Raw genomic sequence first — 20970 nt, 5'->3', positions numbered from 1 at the left:
TGGCTGCCTAGTAACATAAAAAAAATCTGTTGACACAGCACATGCTGTGATCGGGGACCATTCTTAATTTCGTTGTTCTCGTGACAATGACAATAAAGTTTCTGATTCTGACATGTATTTTTATTTTATTTTATTAAACACAGCATATAAAGCGCTGCTTATATGATGCTATGAACTTTGGGTGATTAACTTCAATATTTGTTGTGGTCAGCAGCTGAAACAGCTTTGGGATATCTGAAGAATTTATCATAATTTACAGATGACACTTCACTGACTTTTATTTGCTTTCATAATTAAATAAAATATGCTTGTGTGTTCTGATGTAGGCTGATAAATTGCATAAGATGATTATTATTTTTGTATGTACAATACTATGCAAAAGTTGAGTCACCCCTCATTTGTTTAGATGTTGCTCCTCAAAAAGGTAATGGATGCAGTGATTTTATTAAAACATGTGCAAACATACAATGAAAAATATAAAACAGAAACGGAGTTTATGCAATTTAGGTGCACCCCGCCTCTAGCCCTGCGACAGCCTACATCAAAATACACAAGCATATGTTATTTAATTATGAAAGCAAAGGATAAGCGAAAGAGAATTAATGGATTTCTAAAAGAAACTAGAAATATTTATACAATAAATACGAAAGAGCCTAAGGATACAATTTAAAGCTGGTTCTTTATCAAGTTGTTTTTTTTTTTATTTTTTATGGTTTAATGATTCACAGGTCAGCGTTAAGTGGTTTAACAAACAACCAAAACTTTCCACTGAAAATGGTCAGGTGCAAGAACTGGACTGAAAACGAGTGAAAAAGCAGCCAGAATGGAGAAAAAAGTTTGGAACAAAATATAAAGAAATGAGAGAAGGTTGGAAACTTGTATAAATGTATTCGACTGACTTCTGAAACGTTAAGCTCAGGTTTAGACAGTCACGAGGCTTCATTAGGATCATTTCCCCAGGGACTGGTGTTGGTGTACGTGAGCGACAGGACGGACTGATTTTACATCACCACTTCCCTTGAATTCTTTTCTGCAACAGTCACCGGTTAATGGTAAGCGTATATAGTATACATTCAGCCATGCTGGCGCGCGCTTTTCATCGCAGCCTTCCTCGCCCAGCGGGACTGTGCTCGTTATAAAAGCTCCAGCCGCTTCTCCGCTCTCCCTTCAACATTTTCATTTCTTTCTGGCCGACTAAGGGATAGCAGGAACTCATTCCCGGCAGCAGCAGCATGCAAACTTTCCTCGGAATCCTGCTGCTTCTGCTGGTCCTTCAGCGGGTACCTGCGCAGGTAACTCCACCACCAATTGGATTTTCTCTTTTTTTTTCTTTTCATTTTCCTTTTAAGGTAAGGGTTTAAGACCCATCACTGCATTACTTATCAAAGTTAAAGCGGGCTAAACTTAAGACTGAATCTCTCTGGCTGGAGTTTAGTGAAGTTAAAGAGAATTAACCTTGTCCTTTTCCCCGACTTTTCACTTGATTCCACGCGTGACAGCATAAAACAGCTGTACCCCCACAGTGAATGCGCTATCTGCATTCATAGTGGGTTACCAATAATCTGTGTAGACGTAACTATAGCGTCAGATGTGTGTTGCTCATGCACACAGAGATTTAACGGGCCCCAGAGCTCAGCTAGAGGCTGTAATGTGGCTGAAACCGCGCTCACAAGCTGTAATTTTGCATGCGATTTGCATGTTTCCTGGCTGTTATGAGGGAGATCGTGACATTTTCTGCGTGATTTTCCCTTGGGCGCTTCTTCTTGGTGTGCAGCTTCATACCCGAGGCCACACAGGCACATTTAGTATCACCCAGCAGGGCGCTAAGCGTACAACGAGTATCGGTTACAGTGATAAGGTGTAGGGTTTGTTGGGTTTTTTTAACACACTGCAGAATAGTTTTAGTATCCATTCCCAAAAGCTTCTGGGATATGTGAGTTGAAGAAGACTTTAGAGTCACCTTCAAAAATATTGCATTAGACTAACGAAGATCTCCTTTGTGCTATGCAGACTGCGTGAGACAGAACCACTGGTTAGTACCATTATTATGAATTTCCACTATGGGTCACAGATTTAGTCTGACCGGAGGCCATTTATGAATCTGCCCCCCTTCCTTTCCTCATAAATTACAAACTTAATCAATGCACTGTGTTGTTCACAGCACGTCATGGCTGAATACAGCTGTTGTATGCAGCTGGTCCAACTGGTGGATGCTGCGGCACATTTAACAACTCTTGGCAGAAGCCAACTCGTTAAATTATGCTCTTTTATACTGCCTGAGCTATAGAAGCAGTGTCTGTGTGTGAGATTAGGAAGCCTCCGTTCCCATCCGTGTTCGCAGGGTTATGAGGCCAAGAGAGAATTTTAAAAAAGAGAAAGAGATCTCTTACATTCAAAAGGCAGAAGAGAGCCAAGATCAACTGTGCACGCCCCAATTTGTGGTTCAAAAAAATCGGGAACTTTGCCAGTCCTGAGTCTGCAGGCCGGGCTGTGAGAACTTCAGAAAATTCATGCTGTGTCACATTTTACTTTTCACTTTTTCAGCATCGCTTTTACTTTGGCTGTGGTTAGTGTGTAACAGTCCCATGAGAGAATGCTCAGCTATTCTCAGCAGCTATTCTTCACTGTTATTCTTTGCATGTTTTCAAGGCTTTTTGACCGCGTGATAATAAACCAATTGAGAAATCAGAAGCACTGCTGTTGTTTGCTGGCTCATTTTACAGCTTTTTTTCCCCTGCCGCTTTTCAGCCGCACAGCAGTGCGCTCCTCACACCATATTGCGTCATCCTTTTTTATTATCTCATCAATGTGCCTGCACTAGTTTTATTTTTACACCAGAGGGTGCTCCGTAGCTGCAATGAAAACCATTTCCACCATGCCTGGTTCCCCCCCCCCCCCAAGATGTTTTAATTTAACACAATTCAGTGGGCTACATACTGACATTCATAGATAGATAGATGGTATAGGTATTATTATAGGTGTTATCAGTGTCTGTATTGATCTACCAACTTCTAGGCTCCTGGCTATTTGCTGGTCCTGTATTATCTCCAACAATGTTTGGCTCTTTTTAAAAAAACAAAACAAACAAATTGAATTATTTTTATTATTTGCAGATATCAGATGAAGGGGGTCCCAATACAGGTAAGAGTGATGCCCTTTATCATGGCCCACTGAAAAGGCTCTCCTACCTGCTGCAAATGACTTAAAGATTAAGATCCAACCTCTTATGTAGTAATTCAGTTGTCTGAGGTGATGGCAAAGTGCTCGTGTCAGGTCATGGACCAGCTGGTGTATGTGTACGATGAGTACCCCCAGTCGGTGGAGAACAACTACATACCTCATTGTGTGGTGGTTCGCCGATGCTCTGGTTACTGTTCGGGTGAGGAATTCAAGTGCCTTCCTACCCTCGAACGCAACGCCACTCTGCAGGTGAATCAAGTTCTGTTCACATCAATTGTATTTATGTAACACAACAGTCGCCTCAAAGCACTTTATTGTTAGAAAAAGACCCGACAATATTAGCAAGAAAACCCCAACATTCAGACGACCCCCTGTGAGCAAACAATTGGTGACAGTGGGAGGGAAAAAATCCCTTTTAACAGAAAGAAACCTCTGCCAAACCAGGCTCAGGGAGGGTTAGCCATCTGCTGTGATCGGTTGTGTGACCATGTAGCAGAGAGTCAGAGATTAAAAACAAGTAATGATGATATGCAGAGCAGTGTATAATAGTCAAAAAAGGTGAGTGACAAAGAAAAACTGAATCATGGGAAGCCCCAGCTGATTAGACCTATTGCAACATAACTAAGGGAGGGTTAAGGATCACCTGATCCAGCCCAAACTATAAGGTTTATCAAAAAGGAAAGTTTTAAGCTTAATATTAAAAATAGAGAGGGTGTTTGTCTCCTGCCTCCAAACTGGTTCTACAGAGTGGCCTGAAAGCTGAAGGCTCTGCGTCCCATTCTACTTTAAATACCCTAGAAACCTTAAGTAAGCCAGCAGTGTGAGAGTGATATTATTCAAGACCTTGAGAAAGAGTTTAAATTTGATTCCAGATTTAATGGGAATCCAATGAAGTGAAGCCAGTATTGGAGAAATATTTTCTGTTTAGATTCAGTGTTTACCTTCATGTAGAGTTTCAGCTTCTTCTTTTTTATTTTCTCAGCTGAAGATTTCTTCCCAAGAACAGCCCGTGGAGCTCACATTTCTAGAACATCAGCAGTGTCAATGCAGGTCCTTTACTGAAAACCTCATCTTTCTATTAAACACTAGATCCAAGATTATTAGTTATGCCACAGCTGACTTCTAAATGTGTCTGTGGTTTGTTTCTTCTCTTAGAGACCCTGAGAATCTTCCGTACTATGAAAGATCAGTAATTAAGTCAGTAAGTAACACAGTGAGTAATGAGTGTTTTGTCTATCAGAGTTGAAAACATCAATATTTCTGATGTCTTTCTCCTGCAGCAGCAGCAGCAGCAAGTCCACTGAGAGCAGACCTCGGAGGAGGAAACATACCAAGAAATGGCTGTAGAAAGTAAGAGACTGATTGCTCCCCTGTGGCACTCACACACACTTTTCTTTTTAAATGATGTTTGGGCATTTACAGCTACATTCATCAGTGTTTCCTCCCCTTTGCCAGACCACCAAGGGCAGCAAAGCTAAGCAATATCATAATAGTCTGGGTGCTGCTGTGTTGCTCTTCCCTTTGATGACCCTGGATAAATTCAACAAGTACTTCTGATGAGTCTGTGCTTCTGTAAGGTCGCGAAGTATTTGCAATAGTCCAGGGTTACTGATAGTCTGAAGGTTAAGTTTAAAAATCTTTTATCGGAGAGAAAAAAATATCATGCATGAGGAAGCGCCGAGGCTTCTATATCTACATTCTTAGTTACAGCAGGCAGCCGAGCCTCTGAGCGCACAACTCTTCACTATGTTTGCACTAACTCATAGGTTTTTGTTTTTTTTCTGGCATTTGGGGATAACGGTTCCACTCTGACTTTGAAATCGCATCTGACAACATGTTCAAATCTAACCTCTGCGCAGGGGAAGATACATTTTATTTATCAGGATTTCAATAAATCCAAGCAGTTCAGTCCCAGAGCAACAGCAGAGCCATCATTTTACAGACAGATCAGAGACACTACCAGCTCTCTCTCTCTCTAATGTGCTTTTTTTCTTTTATTATTGATTTTTTTTACAAGGGGAATTATTATGTAATGAGCAGTAAATTAATGCACAATTACAACTTTGCCTCAAAGAGTGAAATGGGTACATTGTAACCAACAGCATCAGGTGGCACCTTATGAAGTTGCTCTGCATAATGGCCTCCTCATACATTCAGATTTTTCAAAAATGTGCCTCCGAACATGAGCTTGATGCTTCAAATTTATAACAGAAAACCTTGGTTGCTAATGGCCGGTGTGAGATTTGGAAAGAAGTCTGTGTCTGTACTGCAGGTAAACAAAAGAAACGATGCCACTAAGTAGCTCTCTGCAACTGTTGCACGCAGAAATCGCTCCCATAATAGGCTCGTCTTTTCATCACCTCCTGAAAGGAACTCTTATTATCAAATAAATTCATGCAGTGAAAGATGAAATCCACAGTCTTTTTTTTTTTCTTTTTAGGGCAAAATTGCATTGGGTGAAACTAACATAAGAGGTGAGGTGTGCAAATGTAGTCTGAGCAGTCTCCGCTGGGTGAATCACTTGGATGTCTTCCAAAGTCACAGCCTCCTTAGTAAAGGAGAAATTCATTTTGTCACTGTCTGAACTGTGGTAACACAAGAAGGGAATTTCAATTTAGAAGCCTCAAGAGGATATGAGTTTTTAAACTTGATACTAGCTTCAGCTGAGCACGGTGATCATATCATCAGAGCCAGTAGGATCTGCAGTGACTGAGTTGGGTCTTTTAAGTACTGGCTTGAAAATAACTTAGGTTGTTTCGGGGTTTTTTAAGTTTGAAGTTGTGGTTTCCTGGTCTTACCATTACCAAAATTCCCCTACTAAACCACCCTTTGGACTTCAGTTTGTCTGCTTGGTGGTGGTCTGCAGGTTTTTCAAACAAAAGCAGCCGAGGAACACGTGTGGTCTCGGTGTTCTGCCTGTTCTGGTCATGATTTGTACGCCGTAACTCAGGCCTGGAGAGCTGCTGTCTCGCAACCCACTGTTTAGTGGTCCGGGGACCACACAGTTGCAGCACAGCTTTAATTTTTTCCATCAGATTCAGAAGGCTGAACTATATTTGCAACTTGAGGGACATAAATATTCTCTTTGATGTCGTCATGTGAACGTTTAGCGAACGTTTGAGTGTTGACTTTGTTTGTCCAGGAGGATGATTTACCTTTAATTTCTAAGAAACTTCACTTTAGACCGTGGCGCTGTCTGACCTCGCAGGCGCTGTCGGCTTGTTTTGTAATCAATCGTAAAATATCAGAACTGCCAACTTAGTGGTGATGTGCAGGGCTGAGATTGAATTTAGCACATCAGTGGGTATCATAGCATTCAAATCCCATTTGAAATTTGAGGATTAGTTTGGGATGTGACATTAAAAAAAACACTCAACCTCATAGACATCTAACTATATAGGAGGGAATGGCTCTACATATGCTCAAGTTATCTTGAAAGGGGCAAGCATTGGATGCAGTGTTTGGGTGGTTTCTGCTTTTTAATGTTAACTAAACACCTGTAAAACTTCAGGACTATTTTTCTTCACAAGTGGACACAAAACAAGGTGAAAACCTTCCATTTTGTCATCTGAGGAAGCTTTTTATACTCTCCAGTCTCATATTGACTATAACGTCCAGAGTTTTATAGATAGAGCGGGATTGGACACAAGCAATTCGGAACATCTTTATTTAAAATAATAATTTAACCCCTTCATTCATATGTTTCTGTCTTTTTAGGTGCCAGTTCCAGACAAGAAGATCACTCTTCGCTGATTTGCACCTGGTGAATATGGAGTGGTGAACATCACATATCTCCATCCATTCCCATATATTTTATAACTTATATACTGTTTTGTTTTGGGTTTTTTTGCTGAGTAATCACCAAAGCAACCCTAACCCTGGATGTGTACAGTTCCTTTGGCCATGGCCTCCATTTTTCCGTTTTCATCTATTTATCTTTTCACTTTAAGCTTGCTGCTGTGTTACGTTTTCAAAACAGACACAGTATACAGAACACATACAGAATAGGATCAGAGATAATGGCTGGAATGCTTTGAGCTTTTCAACCAGGTTTAAAGCCTAAATCCATCCCTTAAGTGTTTATTAACTTGTCAGATTAATGGCATGTGGTGTCTTTGTGATTTTTATTCTGCTGTCTGCATTTTTGTGCCATTTGTATATAAAAGAATATTTATATATGTATCTATTTTGTTCACAATGACTAAAAATAAAAATAAATATATAAAAAGTGAGAACCCCCCCCCCCAGCCAAGTCATTATTATTATTATTATTTTAATCCTATATCATGTTTTTATCATGGAAAATGATCTTTTTCTGATCGGAGTCTATCCCAGCGGTGATAGGAGGAAAGGTGGGGAACACTCTGGATAGGTCGCATGTTTATCCCTCTGTGGCGTGGTGTTAACCTCAAACAACAAACCAGAATTTTTTGGGTTATTGCAGTGTCCATTTAATTTAATGACTGAAGGCAACCTATTGTTCAGTAAAATGAGGAGGAGATGAGGGACTGACCTTTGACCTGGTGGCGAAGCACTCTTGTCAGGAACAAAATCCACATTGGATGTGGTGCCAGCTACTGCCAAGACTAATATTATTTTTACAAGTTTAAATTAAAACCTATGAGCATGTACACAAATATATAAAGAAGTATATTTGGTTGTTTGTAAATAGATTTTGATATAATTAGTTTCCTAAAACAGCATTTTTTTAGGGGTTTCTTACCTCAGGGAAACATTATGCAGTTAGATCACTTTTCTTGGGGCAAAAACTAAAGCAGAGGTTCTGTTGTTATGGAAACTGATTGCTTTAGGCGCCACCCTGCTACCATTGATCCGATGATTGTCTTGCTAACAAGCTGTTACAGCATATAATACCCAGGTGATCTTTTGAATCAGGCGTGTTGGAACAGGAACTAGAGTCCTCATGAGAACCTCTGTGTTAATGTTTCGAGAGCACTGGGTGGTGGTGTGTATACATAGTCAAACCAACCACTAATATGAACTTATACTAACTTCGGATCAATTCAGTTTTACTTATATAACACCAAATCACAACAGCAGCCACTTCAACATGCTTTATATTGTGAGGTAAAGACCCTACAAAAAATAGAGAAAATCCCAAACATCAGACGAATCTTTATGAGCAAGCGCTTGGAGACAGTGGGAAGGAAAAACTCCATTTTAAAAGGAGAACCAGACTCAGGTAGGGGTGACCTGCTGGAGGGGAGGGGAGGGGACGAAAGACACATTCTGGAAGACAGACAGATTTGAATAAATAAGGATTAAATGCAGAGTGGTGTATAAACTGCTCTGCACAGAGAGTGAAAAGAGGGGAGTTCCTGTCAGTGCTGTCACTGGGCACAAGAACTGTGATTGGACAGTTAGGGTTATTCTCTCAGTGAGGACAGTGAACTTACCCAGAGTGAGAGCGAGGAAAAGTCCCCAGCATCAGGTTTTAGGAACAGTTTTGAGGAACAGATTCAGAAAGTTCCACATAGTATATATAATGTCAGACACAAACAAACACACTGGCCAACAGACTAACCCATGCTGAATGAACGCACACAAACACACAGTTTGGCTGTTGGATGAAGTGTTTGTATGAAAATTAACTTGTTGTTTGCTCAGAATAAAAAATTGAATAAATCGCTTGTTTAAAAAACATTCTGTATCGTGAATTGTTTTGTAAATTTAACAATAACTGACAGTAACATCATCAGGCTAAGATTTCAGGGAATATAAAATAAAACATATTTGCTGGGATGAAAAAGACATAATTCATGTGTTGGAGAAGCTAGGCAAACCAAAAAATCAAAAATGATGCTTGTTTTCTTTTCGTATAGTGTATTGCATGTTTAAAAAAGAAATATTGCACACGTCTGTGTGTGCATGCTGCACCTCTAGGCAATTTAGGAAGTTGTATTAGGCTGTCAAAGACGAAATTACTGCTGTGCCTGACTGACTGGTAAATGCTCACTGCAACATGCCTGTGAGTTTCATCACTTAAATAATAGGATAGAAGTCTTTTCCGGTCCCCAGTTTTCAGGCACGAAATTGTAATGTGTAGGTCCGACTGATGCTTCCCAGGGATCCACGAATCTCTGGGTTGCACGGTGGGACTTCAGTGACACAGGCTTGATCAGTCCATCTGGTAGGTATTCCACAAGATTGGATCTAAAGAGTTTAAACATGGGGGAAATTCTTCGTATCTTTTATAATATTTTTTGTGTGCATTTCTTGAACCAATCCCATGAAAATTATGTTTTTGGAGTGAAACTGCGAGGCATGTGATTGCCATGTACCTAAGTGGTTCCTGGAAAAGTCCAATACTCCAAGTTTCCACTAAAATAAGACAATCAGTATTAGCTACTTTTCATGTCTTCTTCACCTGGTGGTTTTAATGTTGTTTCCGGTTAGTGTAGAATGTATTAGTACATTAGCACGTAGTCATTTTTTTAAAGTACTGATTTTCGAGTTATTCTCTGACCAAAATCAACCATGCAGGGACAGAAAATGCACAAAATGGCTAAGAATCACAAGAAAACTATTGCATAATTTAACAAAGAGTCAGCAAACTTAGGATAATTCTTTACATGCAGTATTTTTGTTTTTTTGCCATGAACACCGAATACACGAATGGTGGTTTACTGTGAAACATAGTAAGGTCATGAAATAAAACCCACTCCAATTCTTAAAAAAAAAACCTAAACCCCCTCTCTGTTATCTAGATTTGCAGACGATTAGGGTCTGTAATGTGAGGACACTATAAGACCTTTATCTGCAGAAAACAGTGTGCAAAGAACAGGCGAGTACTGTCCATCCATTCGCTTATCCTTCTCAGGGTCGCGGGGGGCACTGGAGCCTATCCCAGCTGTCCTAGGGCAAGAGGCAGGGTACACCCTGCACAGGTTGCCAGTCTGTCACAGAGCTAACACACACAGAAAGACAACCATTCACACCTATGGGCAATTTGCATTAATCAATTAACCTATCCCTACTAAGTGCATGTCTTTGGACGGTGGGAGGAAGCTAGAGTACCCAGAGGGAACCCACGCAAACACGGGGAGAACATGCAAACTCCACACAGAAAGACCCCGGCCTGATGGCGGAATTGAACTCAGGACCTCCTTGCTGTGCGGCAACAGTGCTAACCACCATGCCACCGTACTGTTATTCACTTATTTGTATTGCATACAGGGCCTTTCAGGTTCATGTGAGATAAGAGTGTGGTTGAAAGCAACGCTTCCTTATATAGTATTTCACAAATGTGGATTATCAAGCTCACTAGACAAGGAGCAAGCATTTAATGAATTGAATCAGTCATCACTGAATTCTGAATTCATAGATGAGACATAAGTACCATGTATTACTCTCTTTATGCCCCCCCCCCCCAAAAAAAACCAAACAAACAACAACAACAACAAAAAACAAACAAACAAAAATTTAGAAGTTTCAAAAATGTTTCTGAATTATGTTTAAATGCATTTTAAGCAAATATTGAAACAGAATGTGTAGTGTCACATTCAGTGTCACAAGTCCCCAAACGAAAAGTTATTAAAACATGTTAACATAGGACTAACAGGACATCACCTGGAGTGAGCACTCAACCCTTTTCTGGATCTAATTCTCCTCCCAGCTGCTTCACATTTGGCTGCAACCTGCCTCCGTGTGAGCTGAAGGTTTCTGCACATTTAAGCCAACAGAATCACATCATCTGCAAAAAGCAGATATGACATTCTGACAACACCTTCCATGCCTTGGCCGTACATTGAAATTCTGTCCATAAACAGAAATGGTGTCAAATGGCAGCCAGTGTTGTGCAGTCCCACATCCACAGAGAAAAACTCTGACTCATGACTGGTAATGTGACCCAAGCTCTCACCAGAGTTATACATGGAACAGATAACCAGAATATATAAAATCATTCCTGGTACCCCATACTCTTTACAGAACATGCAGGGGGATGCAGCTGAATCCCTTCCCCAAGTCTACCACATGTAGACTGAGCAAACTCCCACGCACCTTTGAATATCCTTCAGAGGACAAAGAGCTGGTCCAGTATTCCACGACAAGAACAAAAACCACATCTTTCCTCCTTCCTCCTTCCAAGCAAAGCTAAGAAGGGTGATCCCCAAAGGTTGGAACACATGTACCAGCCCCCTTTCGTAATGAGAAGAACGTCTGCAAGAACCACCACCCCAATCTGCTAGTTCAGTGTGACGGCTCCTGACGTCCACCTAATGTCAACAACTCCACAATATTTACAGCCTTGAGAAACTCAGGGTGAATCTCATCCACCCTGGAAACCCTGCCATTAAGGAGTTGTTTAACTATGTCAGTGACCTCAGCCACAGGGACGTGGGAAGTTGTCCTCTTTGTCCTCAGTCTCAGCTTCCACTGCAGGTGTGTCAGTTGAATTGAGGAGATCTTCGAAGTACTCCATGACCTGGCTATTGAGGTATTGAAGACATGTGACCGTGGCAATATCTTATCCGCCACTTTGTGACAACCATGGTGACGATATGGGACCAAGTGAATAAGTCCCCAGCTACACAGGCCTAAAGACTGGTGGTTGTCAAATATGATGGACAACACTTGAGCAATGTCTGGATGATGCCATGTGTAGTCAGCAGCACAGTATACAATGTACATGGGAAGCCTCTTTGTCCTCTGAATGAAAATCCAGCTCCATGGTCTCACTGAACTCCTTCCACACCCGGGTTTTTCTTCAGCCACTCCCATGAATGTACTCTGCTTGGCTTGCTGGTACTTGTCAGCTCCCTCCCAAGTCTCCGCTGCCTCCTAAGCTATACCAAGTTTCATAGGATTCATTCTTCAGCTTGACTGCCCCCTTTTCTTTCTGGGGTCACGTGCAATGCAAACAAGCACCTTATAGCCATTACTCTACACAAATTGTATTCAAATTAAGATTATAAAAGTAGTTTTAACTTTTCATGTTATCCTTTTGGTCACAATTGTACGCAAGAATAAACCACGTTTTGTTTTTGGCTGTTGTTTTACATGTTTTTCTATTAAATTATTTTAAACGAAATAGGTACTGATTATTTTAAATGTTTACACATGAGCATTTTCCTTCTCTTATGAGATTGTGTGGCTTTGTCTACTCATATACGGCACACTTGAGGCCTCTAGTTCGTTCCGAGGTTCTCGTCTTTTGTTTATTTCTTCAGACATGCTGCAGAGGAGACTTGAGCTCCTTGGGTTAGCTGCAGGCCAGCCACGATATTATGTAATATAGCCTAACAGATCACTCTCACGTCACTGGATTCCCCAACGGTGCATTTGAGATGCCTACGCTGTACAGTACACCTCTAACTGCACAGCGAACACAATGTCCTTTAACTTGCCACACATTTGGCAGCGGTCACGTTTTTCAGCTGCTGGCGCCACTGTCCAATCAGAGGCAGGAGAAGTCTAGGTGGGCGGGCACTGTAGCTAAGAGAACGTGACGTGGCTGACACTCCAGACAAGGGCACGCCTTTAACTACCAAATATGGCACAGTGGCTCTAACGAATATACCGTCCTTTGCATTTCGACGTATTTGAACAATGGCTGCTATATGAGGTGACCAGAAACTCATCCACCATCGGTTACCAGCTTTTGACTTTGAACCTCAAAGGGGATAATTAAACCTATCTGCTATAGGCGGCTGCCACCGTGCTCCACATGTGACCGAGCAGACAGGGCAGGGAGGGGCGGTCTGTCTCGTGTACGGTACCGTGGACCAGCGAGTTCTAGTCAACGTATCTGGGCAGCAGCACCAGCGACCCCACCGAAGAGAAGTTGTTGAGTTGCAGCTATAGCCTCTACCCGGATATACGGTCGTATACGTCGGCTTTAAGGACTACGACGTTTAAGCAGCACCAAGGACGAAGTAGGTGTATTCGAAGTTTTAAACGTTTTGCGGTTTTTTGTGTGTGTATACTGTCACTACTAATAGTGACAGTATAGTACTAGTGCGAGTTGACGCTCTGACGTTAGCTTGGCTATCAACCTTTGGTTAGCGTAAACAATGGTTAGCTAGTTGGTTAGCTTAACGTAGCTAATCCTGACTGTAATAATGAGGTCGTCTATTTTGCGTTTCACAAGTGTTCTTTGTCTTATTGTAAGTTACTTTAAACGGTAGTTATTTATCCCAAAGAACTACCCTTCATCGCATGCACTGTAATAGCTTTATTTAGTGACTGTATTTATCTATGTAGATTGGGTACAGCTGAATAATTTGACATTTATATTTTATGCAGGCGAAGTTTTCTTGTATTTCCATTTAGTTACGTTAATCACACACGTTTTGGGTGAAATATAAATAAAAGATGACCCAATGGCTAATATTGTGGGTTTGTGTTCTTATAAATTCAGCTGGAATTGTTTAATGAGGTCAAATGAATCTAAAGCACCCACACCAAGAAGAGGGAGTTGTTTATTACAGTCTTAAAAAACTTTATGTCTATGTAACTGGTCGCGTCAGCTAAAAAGATGACCAACAGTGTCTATTTCTGACTTTACAACTTTATGTCCTGCCATTGCTATGTAAAGAGGGCCTACTTAGTGTTGTCTCAGCTTTCGCCTTTGATGTGCTGATGTAGTTTTGTGAAAGCTTCCGGAGAGCTGGACCTTGTCAGTGCTGCGGGAAGAGCGATGACCACAAAGAGGAAGGCAGAGAATCACACCAGGGCAGGAAACCTTCCTGTCATCATGAAGCCTGGACGCTCCCAAGCTGATTCAGAGAGAGACTCTGGCTTTTCAGGTTTAGTTACACTCCTTCATATCAAAATATTGAAGTGTTTCTGAAGATGACATTTAATTTGAATTGAACCCCAATTAACCCCTTTCATCTGATCTATAGATGCGAGCTCAGAGCACATGAGCACGATGGACACCACAGATTCTGAGGATTCACCACACCCTGTTGTACAGCAGGGACCACGGACCACTGGCTCAGGGACCCACCCTTCTGGACTTGCAGTGGTGGGTGGGCTCTCTCCCATGATCATCATGAACAATGTCCTGCTCAAGCAGGTAATTTGGGGAAAGACTTCATTATAAAACCACAATATTCCAACGAGAAAAAAAACCCCAAACAAAAAACCCCCAAAATAAATAATCTCTTGAATTCCATTCACAGTATCAAACCAAGAACTACGTTGTCTTAATTATGCCTTTTTTTTCTTATGGCATCTGAAGAATTTCATTAGGAATAGTGGTGTTGCTCTTAATTGTGTTTCGGTGATACCAACATGGTGTTTTGATAAAGTACAGCTTTCAAGGATTTGTCTTCATAAAATGTAACTGTGTGCATCTCAAGCTTATTTTTTTTGCCTTGTTTTTCCAGTTTATTTTAGCAGAAATAATAAATTCGGGTGCACTGATTGGGTCACACTTGTTTTTCTCCTAAGGAATGAGCCACATGTCAGGGCCTGACATTAAAGTCAGAAATTGGTGGGCCAGGCCATCTATATTGACAAGGAAGTTGATTTAGCGATATTTGTGTGCAAAAGATTTATTTCAGTGCCCCCAGAGATGGCAAGTAACTGGATGTGTGAAAATGTGTGACAGAGAATATGGGGGAGCTACTGAGAAAAGCGAAACGAAAACCTTATTTGCTAACTGTAATTCTGTGGTTTCTAAAACCATTTTCACACATGTTCTGTAGCTTTGAGCTTTTCTAGACATTAGCAGACGGGGACACATGTGAGAACACAAAGTCAGAAGTGGTCAGGTCAAACATTAAATGATTGGTAACCTAGTAGAGCACTGTGTGATGCTTGATTGTGCACAGGTATTTGCATGGTGTAACCTCAGCGAGTGGGTGTCATGTGTATTAGCTCCGGCGCCTACACCTATAACACTGTATCATTGTATTTCCTGTAATGAGAGCACATCTGAAATGGACTTGGGTCTGTATGTGTTGTATGAGAAAGGGTAACTTAGGATGATGTTTTGACCTGATTCTTCCAACATTGTCCCAAGGTTGTGTGTGAAAACTGCTTAAACCCACTGAAGACTGGAGATTCTGCTAGTGATGGCAAGTGGAGAATGACAGCTGTCTCATAAATATGTCCTTTTTGGGTTAAAGTGTGGTATGTAGACTTGTACTGTGTGGGTACTCTTCAGAAAGAAATGAGATGATCACACAACAACTGGTTGCTATGTGAGCACCCAGGAGCTCCTTGAGGAACTGTATGAGCTGTGATGCTGACCTGATTTTCAGAGCTTTCAATATCCCTCTTGTTGTTTGCAGCCTGGAGAGAATCCTCCTGCTCTGAAGCCCTGGGGGTTTAGTCCAACTGTGGAGGTGGTTCAGCAGCCTCAGGTGGTCTTTATCCAGCCTGTGGTTTCTCGTCAAGCTTCCTCAGGCACCAAAGAGGCCAACTCTAAACACAGACGCCCTAAGAAGTATTTTCCAATCCTAAAATCCTACCCAAAGATTGCCCCACATCCCGGGGACAGCTCTAGCTCCTCAGGAAGAGGAACTGCCCCCTCAACTTACTCCTCCTCTTCTTCTTCAGGGTCAGAGAAATGTAGTACTTTGACCTCCATCACTCGGGAACACTGTCAGCGAGAGAAGCCACAGAGAAGTTTATGTAATAGTGCTGGTAACTCTGGCCCAACCACTCCTGGTCTTCCTGCAACCCCCACCACAATGTCTCCTTTGCTCCAGAGCAGATCATGTCTCTTAACAGGAGAAACCAACACCACTCCTGTGAGGGAGAGGCCTTCATCGGCTGTCAGCCAGGCAGACTGTACGACTTTGCTGTCTTTCAGTCATGCTACTGGATCCAAAAACTTTACACTCCCTGTTTCCCCAGCGGTCGTCTCACTGAGTGAAGGTAACGACAGTGACGGTGATGCTGACACAAGAAGGAAGCGCTTCTGCAACACTTACAACATCCTGAGCAAATCTGGCCTGCTAGACATCACACTCCGTACCAAGGAGCTCCTCAAGCAGAACCAGCGCACGCAGAACGACATAGACCGGCTGAAAAAACAAACAGACCTCTTTCTTCAGGCTCTGCGGAGCGGAGACACCAGCATCTGTGTTAAACTGCAGGCCACTCTTTTGGAAGAAGACAGAGAATGAGAAAGAGCGATCTGTTCAGTCCAGTTTAAAAGCAGATTAGACCTGAACTAGGCCTTCATAGTAATCCTATAGACTTGAGATGGGAAGGAAGACAAGGATTGGTGGTTGGTTGCATACAGAGACAGATGGACTGAAAGTAATGCGTGCCCCACAATACACACCCACCCCCCGGACTCTCAGATAGGCAGCATGCTGTGGCCTACATTTAGGCTGCCGGCTGCCTTAGGGCCCTGACACACCAAGCTAACCTAAAAAAAAAAGTTGGTGTTGACTTTTTATTGTCTCTCATTTAAGAGTCGCACTCATTGTAACATTATAGGAGGCGGCCAGCTGGCCACCAACGTGCACATGTGTTGTGCACCTGTATGAGGGGAAATATTTATTGAAAGAAGCAGTCGGTGTGCTAAGATTATAAATTGAAAATACAAAAACACCCTTATAAATTTTTCAGTGGACATTGTACACTTTGCTGTCAGCCTGTAGTTTCTGGGGTTTTTTTTTAGAAATCTTTAAAAAAAAAGGTGAAAAACACAATGTATGGGTCAACAGCCTGTCTGCGAAGGACACGCTGCAAAAATGACAGCTTTGGACAGCCACATACTTCAAGTGCTGACTGCTGGACTACTATTGGCTTGTTGTGTTGGGGACCAAATGAGGCAGACGCAGCTCAATGTTCTTCCTCACTGAGCCGGACTAGATCTCTTCCACTGAAGCTGTGTCCGTGCTGGTGACAATTTTAGCAATCAAAACTCAGAAGCTCTAAGAATTTCTTCTCTCAGTGTAGTTGTAGTACAACAAAGCTTAATTTAAATCCTGACACTGGTCATTTAAATCTGGATACAACATGAGAAGGTGTTTGAAAAGAGAATCTATGTATAAATCAGTCTGATCATATGTCTTGTTGCAAAAATTACTTGCATCATTCATGGTAGTTGTCTTTTGCGTTGCTTGACAGACACGAAGTTGACAGTGAAATTCAAGTCCAATTGAGTTCATGCAGCAGTTACAGTTGCAACAAAAACTCTGACGGTTTCTTGTGTCACACTGAATGTGTTCAGGGCTTCTTCGCCTGTCAGCGTAGTCAGACTTACATGTGCCTACACAGTGTCTTTTGTTGAAGCTCAATTTGGAAAATGTGAGTTGAAAGTTATGGTGTGGCCAGTTGACAGTTAAACTTTGTCTTTCCCATCATGTTGATGGCAGATGTTCCTGTGTGAACTGTCTTCATGGCCATTTAAATGCTTCCCTGACATCCCTTTGTAAATGTTTTTGTTTTTGGCTTTTTCCACTTGTAGTTAAGGCCTGTTTGAGTGTAAACAACACATGGCCGTAATATTAATATTTCAATATTGACTGCCTTCAAGAGCAGAGTTTTTCCTGTATGTTTACATGTGTTTATAGAGCTACTTTTTTCCAACTTTTTATTGTAATTTTTTTTTAGTCCACTAATAAAAACCCCATCTTTTAGAACTCTTGATGAAGACCAGTCGTTGTGCATAAATGGCCTTTCAAAATCCAGATATTTTTAATGTACAGTTAAGTTTAAGTTTCTCTTTTGTAATCATGGCCTTAAAATCCAAACCCAGTGTATGTCAGATAACTTTGCATTTGCACTAAGAAATGTAAAAGTAGCTCTGAAGCAATTTCTGGACAGAAATTAATGGCAGCTATGATACTGTAGCTTTTTTTGTTTTGTTTTGTTTTTTACATGAAGTGTATTACAACACATAAGCACACTACTAATCTATACATATGACTTATGTAGTATAACAATAAATAACATTTTCATCTTTTCTATTACTGATAGTTTCTGCAGTGTTAAGTGTTTTTGTACATTGTGCATGTGATTGTGTAATATTTGATGTGACGGTTCTGTTCCTACAGTGCTTGCGTTGACTTAAAATGGTCTCTTAGTGCAGAGGGATACTTTTATATACCTTCTGTTTAAACTTGCCATCTAAGCATGAATACGGTTTATTTAAAATGTTACCATAAAACGTGGAGGTGTCTGTCACACAAACAAAAACTCAGAGGTTTGGTTTCTTTCTTGAATGAATTGTTGGTACTCTGCAAAACAAAAAAACATGACGTCTGTATTGTTGCGCATTTGTCATGTATTTGCTTATTTGGAGTGCTCTCAGCCTACATCTTGTGTTTTATCAGTAGGCAAACATGTAAACACTTCTGTCCTCAACTCTCAACATCGCAAATATTTTGACTCTGGGGGAAGTGCCAGCTGCAGATTACAAGTTTCTAAAGTGAACACAGTAAATTCTTTGATTTGCTTCCTTCTTAAGCTACTCCCAAACCAAATTTATAATGTGAGTTTAGGGAGGTTGCGCTATCTGACATCCAGCCTTTTAGGTTGCACTCAAGACTTTGAGGTCATCCAACTTACTCCACCCACTTTCTTACTGCAGTGCACCAATTTCACTGTCAGCAACACAGATACAGATGCATCTGCATCAACAATCTTGGAAAGATTTAGTGGCTTAGCGTCTCTCCTACTGAGAGTGCTGTGGTTATTGTGGCTGGATAAATGACTGCTTGACCCTCAGAAATCATATTTTCCATATAATCTGCAACAAAGTTCAGATGAGTTTTGAAACTCTTCAGCTCATGGCCTTGTAAAACAATTTGTAAAAGTCGACTTTGTAATACATAACACAGCTTCCCACCCCACTCCCTCTGATCCTTCTGCGATTGTTTGTGACCTTATCGTCCAGCATGCAACAGTTTGGAGTATTTTCCTGACCTTTGAGTCTGCTCTTTCAGATCCTTTGTACTCGAGACAGCTGTATTGAGAATAAGTTGTTTCGAAGTCGCTTTGGCTCTAAATGAAATTCCTGACTTGTAATCAGTTATTTACTCCCACTTTATCTCAAATAAGCTCCATGTGTCGCCTTGTTTGATGCATTTGGCTCATATAAGTTTCCACTGACTTTCTGCAATAACCACAGACGAGATGTCGAGGCAGTGTCACAGTGACATTCTAAACTTTTCTACAATAACAAGCTAAATATGATGACTGGATTATATGGTCTAAAATCAGTAGATGTTAACAGACCCACCATTCAGTTATGAATTCATTTTTTTAATAAATGGAAGAAAACTAAATTCTTCCACGCCGTAGCCTATATATCTAACTTTTCATATGGCTTTGTAATGCTAGATGAGTAATTTGTCTACCCTATGTTCTTGGTGAAAGCCTTATTGAGATACTCGAGCAGCAGGATGGCCGCTACGATTTTGCTCTTTGTTTTTTTAACTCCCCTCAGCCAACAGCAAATACTATCATTTTACAACTGTCTCACTTTCTTCTGTACTTTCAGGTGCTGTCTTTGCAGAATTCCCTTTATTTTTCCTTGGACCAGGTTTCCACCTCGCACTTTTACCCGAGTTTATGAAATTGTTTAAAACACTCTTGACCGATTTGTCCTCGGCTGTAAATGATTCTAGGATAAATTTTGAGTTTGTTTTCTTAACGGTTCACTGCACAGTTCAAAAACAAGAAAGAAAAAAATCTTAAAAATGTCGGGACGGCCTTCTTCTGAAGTTCTAGCTGTTTTGAGGCTGGTTCACTGCCAGTGGAATAAATCACGTATGAAAAGGTCACTGAACTTTCGACTGAAAATAGCACAAAAACGCTCTGTGCTTTCTTTACATGTACTTGTTGCTACCTGCTCGTGCGTAATCGTTGCCATTATCATGTCGCTGTCCAGGTTTCTTTGTGTGGATGAAGTTCCTTTTTGTGCAGATGTGCTTATGTAATGGACTATTTATGTTTCTGATGATACTAGTGTGTATGCCACATGCTGTGTTCCTGATCATGTTGTGTGACTGCAGTTTTTTTTCTTTGTTAAACGGTCAGCTTGTAGAGTAGTACAGTTTGGTAACACTGGATTTTGAGTTGAGTACTGGCAGCTTTGGTTCCTCAGTGCATTTCAGTCTGCCTTGTCACTTTAAAGATGCTGGTTTCAGTTTCAGTAGTACACCAGCAACAACGATGGACAAAAATATATTTAAATATCAGCTCAAATATATATTTTTAGGATCATGCAGACTGAATGTAATGTGCCTAGCTCGCTGTCTTTTTTTTTCCTTTATAAAATGTAAATAGAGGAAGTTGTTGAAGTCCTCATGATACTTTCCAAAGTGGGAAATTTTTGAGTTTTACGTCTTAAAACCTCTGAGGACATGAGACTTGTTATAAGTAACTTGTTATAAAACACTTCAGCTATATCATTCAAAGATCTTATAAACTAAGACTGAAAAGGTTTGATGTTACATGCTTTAGGGCTCTTTTTTTGTACATTTTAAGTTAGAGACTCATTGTTTGTGTAATAAATGTCTTTCCAAAGAAGCTGCTGTGGTTTCTTTCTTTTTTTCCTTTCTACAATTAAACATGTCCATTTGAATGGTAGTGCTGCTTGGTTGACATTTAAAACAGCACTCAGAGGTCACATAGTGAGGAAAACATTGAATTGTATAATCTCAGCTGGAAACAAGATTAGAAACAATGAAACGTGTTGCGTTTCTTTCAGCACACCTCTCTCATCACAAGAGCTGAGTGTGGAAAAAGGAAGTGGTTAAAAATAAATCTCTGCTTTCATGACATAAAAATAAGACACGAACAGAGGGTAGCTGTAGTTTCTTTAATTTTAGTTGGAACTCAGGCTTTACACCT

General features: G+C 40.9%; 2 protein-coding genes across 3 annotated transcripts; both read left to right on the top strand.

The window, feature by feature from the left end:
* Positions 1–862: 862 nt before the first annotated feature.
* Positions 863–7326, top strand: LOC113007152 (vascular endothelial growth factor A-A-like). Of its 2 annotated transcripts, XM_026143611.1 has the most exons (7): positions 863–1292; positions 3114–3141; positions 3233–3429; positions 4163–4230; positions 4336–4381; positions 4461–4530; positions 6898–7326. In XM_026143611.1, exons 1-6 carry the CDS (start codon positions 1233–1235, stop codon positions 4482–4484), a joined length of 423 nt encoding a protein of 140 aa, XP_025999396.1. In that variant the 5' UTR covers positions 863–1232; the 3' UTR covers positions 4485–4530; positions 6898–7326. The 2 variants fall into 2 exon arrangements, with proteins under 2 accessions (XP_025999396.1, XP_025999397.1); XM_026143612.1 differs by lacking the exon at positions 6898–7326 and having other exon boundaries at positions 4336–4377; positions 4461–4527.
* Positions 7327–12673: 5347 nt separating this feature from the next.
* cipcb (CLOCK-interacting pacemaker b) lies at positions 12674–18385 on the top strand. Its single transcript, XM_026142450.1, has 4 exons — positions 12674–13076; positions 13789–13949; positions 14049–14221; positions 15444–18385. The coding sequence occupies exons 2-4, from the start codon at positions 13841–13843 to the stop codon at positions 16281–16283; spliced, it is 1122 nt and encodes a 373-aa protein (XP_025998235.1). The 5' UTR covers positions 12674–13076; positions 13789–13840; the 3' UTR covers positions 16284–18385.
* Positions 18386–20970: the final 2585 nt, after the last annotated feature.

This window comes from Astatotilapia calliptera, chromosome 15, assembly GCF_900246225.1.
Source record: "Astatotilapia calliptera chromosome 15, fAstCal1.2, whole genome shotgun sequence".
NCBI lineage: Eukaryota > Metazoa > Chordata > Actinopteri > Cichliformes > Cichlidae > Astatotilapia > Astatotilapia calliptera.
This window is presented reverse-complemented; position numbering and strand designations above follow the sequence as displayed.

Excerpts from the sequence above, each read along its gene's own strand:
- LOC113007152 (XM_026143612.1), top strand. The coding sequence starts at position 1,233 with ATGCAAACTTTCCTCGGAATCCTGCTGCTTCTGCTGGTCCTTCAGCGG. Across the intron at positions 1,293-3,113 it reads TTCAGCGGGTACCTGCGCAG|ATATCAGATGAAGGGGGTCC; the intron begins GTAACTCCACCA and ends TATTATTTGCAG. Across the intron at positions 4,231-4,335 it reads CATCAGCAGTGTCAATGCAG|AGACCCTGAGAATCTTCCGT; the intron begins GTCCTTTACTGA and ends TTCTTCTCTTAG.
- cipcb (XM_026142450.1), top strand. The coding sequence starts at position 13,841 with ATGACCACAAAGAGGAAGGCAGAGAATCACACCAGGGCAGGAAACCTT. Across the intron at positions 13,950-14,048 it reads GAGAGACTCTGGCTTTTCAG|ATGCGAGCTCAGAGCACATG; the intron begins GTTTAGTTACAC and ends TCTGATCTATAG. Across the intron at positions 14,222-15,443 it reads ACAATGTCCTGCTCAAGCAG|CCTGGAGAGAATCCTCCTGC; the intron begins GTAATTTGGGGA and ends TGTTGTTTGCAG.